We start from the raw sequence: 8622 nt of genomic DNA, 5'->3' as shown, positions 1-8622 counted from the left end.
TTCTAAAACAATTGTTTTCTCAGAAAAAAAACACTGTTAAAAAGTTTTTTTTTTCATTTCAAGTATTTTCTTAGAAAAAAAAACACTGTTAAAATGTTTTTTTAAAACACTTTTTAAAACATTTTTTTTCCATAACAATTATTTTCTCAGAAAAAAAAACACTGTTAAAAAACTTTTTTTTCTGAGGAATTATTTGCCCCAAAAAACACTATTAAAAAGTTTTTCTTCATAACAAATATTTTCTCAGGAAAAAAAACACTGTTAAAAAAAGTTTTTTTCAGAACAATTATACCCCCCCAAAAAAACATTTTTTTTCCATAATTATTTTCCTAGAAAAAATATAACAATTTACAGTAAAGTCTCGTTATATCGATATTCAAGGGAGTCCGAAAAAATATCGATATAACCGGGACTATCGATATATCCGACCCTGTTTGCATGTAATTTTCTCCGTGCGTGCATAGAAATAGTATCGATATAACCGGGACTATCGATATATCCGATATCGATATAACGAGACTTTACTGTATTTCTCAGAAAAAAAAACACTTATTTTTTTTCATAACAATTATTTTCCCAGAAAAAGGAAACACTGTTCAAAAACGTTTTTTTAGAACAATTATCCCGCTCCCAAAAAAACACTGTTAAAAATATTTTTTCCGAACTATTATTTTCCCAGAAAAAAGAAACACTGTTAAAAATGGTTTTTAGAACAATTATTTTCCCAGAAAATAATCACTGTTAAAAAAAGTTTTTTTTTTTCAGAATAATGATTTTCCCAGAAATAAAACAGTTAAAAAATATATATATATATATATATATATATATATTTTTTTTTACAGAACAATAGTTTACCAGAAAAAAAAAACTAACAAAAAAACACATTTTGACCTAAAAAATGGACTGGGTTCATTCCCAAAATTATTCCCTTTTATTCCAATTTTAGCATGTCCCTTACTAATTTTTTTCCAAATTCTTTTGCAGACTCCCAAGTTGGTCCGGGGACCCCAGTTTGAGAACCACTTTGATTACTGTTTCTTCTCAACTGTGTTTGAAATCCGCACAAAAACGTAAAATATCCGCCTGGTTGTAGATAAAGATTATCTTATTTAATGTGAATTTAATGTGAATACAGGTATGCTCTTGTTCTATGTAAATACAATATGACGCCATCTGCAATTCGCAGACACTTAATTTTCTTATTTTTATTGCAGATCGTCAATTAATGTCGCGAGGGATGCGCCCCTTACAAGCCCAATGTAAGCAATCCTTTTTATTCATTGGTGGAAATTGATAAATATGTTTGTTGACCTGAGATAGCATTTTTGTAAGCTTCAACGCTAAGCTAACATGCCACCGTCCCGCGTCTTAATGAACATCTTTCATGTCTTTGGTTTTTATTCTGTTAGCATCGCGCTAGTTAACTCATTCATAATGTTCAACATAAAGCAAAATAATAAACACATCAGTGACATGAATGCAAAACTTTCGAATTTTAAATGAAATTCTCATTTAGATGCGACCGTTTGGCGTTCCGCCTGCATCGAGCTTTAGCCCACTTCACTTCACTCATTGACTGTTGTGTAAAAATAATCATAATATAATAATACATTTCATTTATAAGCGCCTTTCATAACTCTCAAGGTCACTTTGCAGTCACAGGATATGTTTTTCTGTGGGCGAGCAGCGGCAGCCACACGCGCCAGCGTTCATTCAACCCGGAAGTAAGTGAAATAGATAGAACGCTATCTAGCTAATAGATAGCAAGTTAGATACTGAGCTAGCTAAACAGCTAGCTGGCTAATAGATAGCAAGTTAGATACTGAGCTAGCTAAATAGATAGCTAACTAATAGATAGCTAGCTAGATAGATAGATAGAAATATTGAGATTTATTTGAAATTGAGATTCATTTAAAATGTATCCACTCCAGTGCCAGGGTTTTTGTCACTGTCACTCAAATTCCAGGACACACAGAATATTGAGTTTTAGGACTACATAAACATTCAATCCAACATAAAAAATATTTGTCTTCTTTCATCAGAAAACAAAAATAGTTAATTCCCAAGTTATATGGGTCTGGAGTTATATGAGCTTCAAATGGGAGCGGCTGTCCAATATTCAATACAATACATACACATTGATTTATGTAGCGATTTAACAACAGCTGAAGCTGTAAAAAAGCGCTAACATGGACAAAAGGCAAATTCTGCCCCCTGGTGGAAGGGAAAAACATCGCCAGAGGTCTGACCAGCGCTTTATCAGCACCCCCCCATCTGAAAACAATTCACAAATACTTTCGGGAATGGCAGTGAATGAAGTTAATGGATGTTAGCAACAAAAGCGCAACATTTACATTGAAATTATTTTGAGACCTGCTAGCTTTTGTTTAATGCTAACTAAGCGACTTCATTAAATAGCTACCGTTTACCGCGTAATATTTTTCACTGTTGATGTGCAGTATAAAAAAAAAAGTCTTGCTTATGAATATGAATTCACTTTTGTTATTCTTTCCCGGCACGTCGTAGACCACGGATCGGACGCTTTGCCGAGTCGGCAATCTGTCGCGGCAATTCGCACAGGACGAGTCAAAGAAGTTGCGATTATGCTAAAAAGGGACGATAGCCATACTTTAGCTTTTATTCCTCTGAAGCCACAATTTAAGCATATAAACCCAAATAAACAGAATTAGCATGTCGGATATGATGTAGCCTTGAAACGGCTTCTCGGATTGCACTTTTAAAAAGGCCTCGATATCCTTGATTGTTTGAATTTAAGCCACGTGACTCCCAAGTCAACTTTTAGCCTTTACAAAAATCACAGTATGAATATCAAACAGGCGTGGGGGAGGGGGGGGGCATTATAATTATAAATAATAATAATAAAAAAAAAAAACATCAGACGGTTACCGACTTATCATTGCACCTAACGGCGGTGTACAAAATAAGACAAAGGGCAAAGACAGCTAAGCCCGCCCCCAGAAGGACTTTCTGGACCACGTCCAGCATCTTGATCCTGTCCACCAGTTCCTCTTTGAGGAGGCTGGCGGAATCGTCGTCCAGTTGCGCCGTCTAAAAAAAAAAAAAAATCAAATCGCCGGGATATAATCGGGGAAAAAGCTCAAAATATTACACGTCGGCTATGTCGCTACCTCGTTCATCCAGACCAGAGGGAAAATGGTGCTTTCGTTGATTTTCTTCAACACCCTAAGCACAAACAGGAGCGTTGATAGCGGGTATGGACTGATGGCGGTAAAAAGATAGAAAAATGCAACTTACGTGATGACCTTGGAGGGTCCGTATCTCATGTTCACCTGGATTCTCTTGGCAAAACCAAGAGTGATTCCTGTCGTCTACAAAGGTGGAAAGATACATTTTGACGACAAATAGGACTAAAATCTTCACCTCATTCACTTGTTTGGGTGCCGATAAGGCACTGGCTATGGCCTCTGGCGATTATTTTCCCTTCCACAAGGGAGCAGCATTTGCCTTTTGTCCATGTTAGCGCTTTTAATAATCATAATAATACATTTCATTTATAAGCACCTTTCAAAACTCTCAAGGTCACTTTTCAGTCACAGTATGAGTTTTTCTGTGGGTGAGCAGTGTCAGCCACACGCACTAGCGTTCACTCAACCCAGAAGTAACTCAAATCGATAGAAATCTAGCTAGCTAATAGATAGCTGATAGACACATAGCTAGCTAGTTGTTACAGCTTCGGCTGTTGTTAAAGCGCTATATAAATCAATATGTAGTTTTGTATTTTGTACAGCTCCCCCATTTCAAGCTTAGATAACTCCAGACCCATAAAACTTAGGAATTAACTATTTTTTTCTGATAAAAGAAGACGGTCAAAGGATTCTTACGCTGGATTCAATGTTTATGTAGTCCGAAAACGCAATATTATGTGGGCATTGGAATTTGAGTGACAATGACAAAAACCCTGGCCCTGGTGTGGACGGACTTTTGCACATCGTCTGGCAGTCAATGAGTTAAATATTGAAAAACTTTAGATTTCTTCAGCCATCATCTGTACTTCTTTGAATGTATCGGACGTTTCGCTCCTCATACAAAGAGTTTTGTCAGTGAACTTATAAAATAAATACATTCCTAATTTATATGGGTCTGGAGTTATCTGAGCTTGAAATGGGGGCGGCTGTACAAAACAAATGCTACATTCTTGTGGAAGGGAAAAAAAAACATTGCCAGAGGTCTGATCAGCGCTTTATCGGCACCCCACGCAAGACAATTTCCGCGCGATTGGCATAACCCGCGTTTATTCAAATCCATACTTGAATAAATAATTGGTTTTGTTATTAATATTTTCAACCCCTAAGCAGTTTTTTCAGGAAAATTTGACAGAGTGAAAAGTCAAAATCTTACAGGTTCCACATCTAGGTAGGTCTTGTGGTACTCCTCGCTCGGGTTAAGCCCCTTAATCGCCTGATGCAGGGACGGCGTCCCGTGAAGGAAGTGCGGCAAGGAGATATAGATCGGCTGTCCTGCGAAGAAAAACCCAAACGGATGAGAACCCGGTGAAACAAAACGACCCAAAATGTCCATCCGGACTGACCGGCTTGACATGAACTGATGTCCAGAACTCCTGCCATGGTGCAGTTCTTAGTGGTCTTGGGATCCCGACAGTAGCAATGGTTGTCAGGGTTGTCCACCGGCGAGGCTAAAGTAGACGGCAGTAATCCGTAACGATACACCGGGATGCCCTTCAGATCCACGGATTGTTGAAAGTTGGCCGACACCGACCTGCGGGGGGTACAGTGACCTCTAGTGGTCTTTTGGGGGGGGGTACAAGGGGTGCGGTCAATCACCTGCAGATGTCTGAGGAAAAGAAGTAGATGGGCTTTTTGGAGTCTACAAACGGAGCAAAATTCGAACCATCTGGAGGAAAAAATGGAGGTCGAGTTCCATTAGAATGCTGGTGACAACCACCTAGCACCCCCCGAAACCAAGACCCTAACCTGTCCCGTTGATCATATTGCAATATGTGTCATTCCAAAAGGGCAGGTTCCTGAAAGCAAGAGAACACGAAGCTCCTTGAAATCCGTCAGCGTCATCCGGTACATTATATTTTTTTTTTACTCCGCAGTCACCTGGATCCTCGCCATTTGTCGATCATGCCCACTTTGCTGATGTCACCCTCGCCGGTGTAGACGTTGTAGTAGCCGTCGAAGGTGCCGTTAAACTGGAAAATCGAATGAATATTTCGTATTAGCGGAGTGCTAAGTAGTCGGAACCAAAACGACGGCGTGACCCACGGGTGAAAAAAGGCCCACGGTGGCTTTCAACATGGGGTCTCTGTAACCCCACAGTAGCTCCTTGACGCTACGCCGCTGGAACAAGGACGAATTGCTGCTCCTGATCATGCTCTCCAGAATAAAATGCAGGTTAGTTGAAAGCTTGGAATACGCCCCCTGATACACACACAAAAAAAAAAAACAACAACAAAGAATGAGGCGCAATGGGTGGGGGTCACAGGCCCGGAAAGATCAGTGCTGTTGGACAGTCTGCGGTTGCATGAATGCATAGCTTAAGGAACTGCCGTTGCTTGGAATTGAAGTGGATTTACGTGGGATAGGTTGCTACGGCTTTGTGTTTGCTTTCGGAGTTTAGCTTGTAGCCAGACGTGCACATTCCACCATGACGTCCCTGATCCATTGGTGGTGAAAAGGACAGAAATCCAGATGTGGAACTGTCGCGGCTTGGAATTGAAGCGGATTTACGCGGCGCTTGAGATCTGTTTTTCGTCATTGGATGCTACAGCTTCGTGTTTGCTTAGCTCCTAGCCAGACGTGCACATTCCACCATGACGTGCCTGATCCACTGGTGAAAAGGTTGCGTTGATCCTCTCCTCTTTCATCTAGAAATGCTTCATGCAACCAAGAGGGTGCAGAAATGCAAATGTGGAAACTGTCGCGGATTGGAATTGAAGCAGATTTACAGTACGTGGGACGGGAGATGTGAGACAATCTGTTTTAGTCAATGGATGCTACAGCTTCATGTTTGCTTTCAACATTTAGCTTGTAGCCAGATGTGCACATTCCACCATGACGTCCCTGATCCATTGGTGAAAAGGACGCTTTGATCCTTTCTTTCATCTAGAACTGCTTCATGCAACCAAGAAGGTGCAGAAATGCAATTGTGGAAATGTTTCACGGCTTGGAATCGAAGCGTATTTACATAGCCAGACGTGCACGTTCCACCATGATCACTGGTGAAAAGGAGGCTTTAGTCCTCTCCTCTTTTATCTAGAACTGCTTCATGCAACAAAGAGGGTGCATAAAGGGCTAAAGATTGAAGACAGTCTTTAGTGTTGTGTCACATAATTTATTTGTTCTTCAAGATGGCGCCGCGAAAGTGGCTGCCTTCACAGCAGCTCCTGTATTTTGTTTTTGCTGCTGTGATATGTCAGTTTCTCCACTGTCACACAAATAGAGACTAATCTGAGAGCACAACTTTTTTGTAAGCGTCTGATTAGACGATCCAAGTTAACTCTTATCAATAAAGGGAACTGCCAAGGAGGTTATGCAACGTTCCATGACAACGCCATGCGCCAGCACTTTTTTGTTAGCATTTAGCCTGGAGTTAGCATTTAGCCTGGATTAATACTATTACGTTTGGTAGCTACTGTAGGGGTGATTAATCATGTTGAATTTGACCTCTGCGAAGGATACCGCAGACTCACGAATCCTCTCGGATGTCATCCGTCACTCACCGCCACGGCCAAGTTCAGCGAGGTGATAACGTCCTCCTCCGGTCCCGTTGACAAGAACGGCTCAAATATGGCACCCAGCGGCAGCAGGTACGAGACGGTCTTGTTGGCGTTGAAGGTCACGCGAGTTTTCGGTAAGTACCTGGTCCTGGAAGAGGTTTTTAGTCATCGGTGTCAAAGACGTCAAGAGCGGATCATCGGGTCAAAGGTGGGGATTGAACCTTACATGTAAGTATAAGGTCCTTTCTCCACCACGACTGGAACGGCGCCTTTTTCCACCACCTCCTTGGCGTTTTGGACGTCGAAGAACCAGAACTGTCTGTAGACCGCCCCCCCTGGTGCCAACCAGTTGTCATACGCTTGCGTTCCGGGTGCGATCACCGCTTCCTTGATTCCCGGTAGAGAAAGACTATTTTTAACCGGACCGACGCACAAGATGGTCGCTGAAACATCAAACGTCGGCAGGCGACACCTTTGATCACCACACGTACCTGGAAGACCGTTTCCTGGATGAGATTGTTCCCCACCGGGATCAAAATGCCTCCTAGGAGGGCAACCGCCAACCCGACGACGGCGCCGGTAAGTAGCGCGCACCTTCTGTTACAGCAGCCCATCTCGCTCTACGTTGCGCCCGCGCCTGTCTCTTCTCTTCCCCGTGCGCAACCGCCGATCGCAGGCTTCGGCGTCAGCTGATGCCAGGTAGAAGGTGCGCACTTCCACCCGGAACGGCACTTCGGACAGGGTTTAATGTTCAGTCAGGCGAAAGGCGGGTATCAGTTGAGATGATCTGAGTAATTGATAACCGGTCGAAAGGTTGACCGTGGACGGGCAAATGCTTAATAAGCGCTCGCGCACCAACGAGTAAACATTCCATGCGTCCAATAAGATTCCTTCCAATCCTTATTCATATTCCTCCCTGTTTTGAACCTTGTTCTTACGTTTGCTAAAAGCCAAAAGCAAGGGAATCCTCCAACCGTCGTGTGGATATCTTTAAATAAAAAAAAATCCCACTAAGCAGATCTGTATCAGATTGTGTCTTATCCGGAAATGCAATTTGATGAGCGTCAAAATGTGACGTCACCGATTGCCCAGAATGTGACACATGGGCATGTACGTTCTCAGTTTTGCCACCAGAGGGCAGCGTTTATCGCTGTTTGATGGACAATGGCGAATGAGAGAGACCATTTTGGGCTAGTCCAATCGAATAATTCGGTTGTTTTGTTGCCGTTAAATAGTCCTAAATAGTTCAGTGGTATTTCTAGAATATTTTTTTTGTCTTTGGAGGGGGTTAAGGGGCAGCAATTTTCTCGTGAAATCGCAAGAAAGTGGAAGCCTTGGATTTTTTTTTTTTTTTTTTTAAACGGGCCAATAGATATTAATCAAAATAAGAAAACAAAATCTTAGTTTTCTTGGTAACTGCTGACGGAAGCCTTTTTCTTTTACAGTGAGACCTCAACTTATGAACTTAATTGGTTCCCAGAGAGTGTGTAAGGTGAAAAGTGTGTATCTCAAAAAGAAAATTCCCATAGGAAACCATTAAAATGGGAATAATCCGTTCCCGGGTTTCCATAAAATATACTTTTCAAGTAAATAAGCCTTAAAACTACAAACAACATACCTTATTCTATGTATAATAAATGTGCTATTGTAGTGTAATGAAAGAAATACACTGCATTGTATCATAAAGTCACTTTATTTACATTTGTGATGGTCATTTATGGTTTGATGGAATGGCGTCAAAGGTCAAAGGGAATTGCTGTTTGGAAAGAGAGGCGCATTATATGAGGACTGTAATTAAAGAAATAAACTGTGCTGTAAAATAAAGTTTTATTTGCCTTTTTGATGGTCGCTGATGGCTTATGGAAGGAGAGTCACCTTCCATAAGGACTATTGGTAAC

At 41.3% G+C, this 8622-nt stretch overlaps 1 protein-coding gene across 1 annotated transcript; it reads right to left on the bottom strand.

The window, feature by feature from the left end:
• Positions 1-2624: 2624 nt before the first annotated feature.
• cd36 (CD36 molecule (CD36 blood group)) lies at positions 2625-7660 on the bottom strand. Its single transcript, XM_088988432.1, has 12 exons — positions 7216-7660; positions 6951-7111; positions 6728-6872; positions 5271-5426; positions 5106-5197; positions 4974-5023; positions 4824-4893; positions 4571-4758; positions 4381-4499; positions 3277-3350; positions 3150-3204; positions 2625-3069 (listed from the first exon to the last, which is right to left on the bottom strand). The coding sequence occupies exons 1-12, from the start codon at positions 7336-7338 to the stop codon at positions 2896-2898; spliced, it is 1407 nt and encodes a 468-aa protein (XP_088844558.1). The 5' UTR covers positions 7339-7660; the 3' UTR covers positions 2625-2895.
• Positions 7661-8622: the final 962 nt, after the last annotated feature.

The sequence above is a fragment of the Hippocampus bargibanti genome, linkage group LG22, assembly GCF_051943395.1.
Source record: "Hippocampus bargibanti isolate YZ-2025 linkage group LG22, ASM5194339v1, whole genome shotgun sequence".
In the NCBI taxonomy this organism is placed as follows: Eukaryota; Metazoa; Chordata; class Actinopteri; order Syngnathiformes; family Syngnathidae; genus Hippocampus; species Hippocampus bargibanti.
The sequence above is the reverse complement of the archived record's forward strand: the minus strand, read 5'-3'. Positions and strand labels throughout refer to the sequence as shown.

Coding starts and splice junctions, on each gene's coding strand:
- cd36 (XM_088988432.1), bottom strand. CDS start 7,338: ATGGGCTGCTGTAACAGAAGGTGCGCGCTACTTACCGGCGCCGTCGTC. Junction 5,198..5,270: donor CCGTGGGCCTTTTTTCACCC/GTGGGTCACGCC, acceptor TCGATTTTCCAG/TTTAACGGCACCTTCGACGG. Junction 4,500..4,570: donor CATCAGTTCATGTCAAGCCG/GTCAGTCCGGAT, acceptor TTTTCTTCGCAG/GACAGCCGATCTATATCTCC.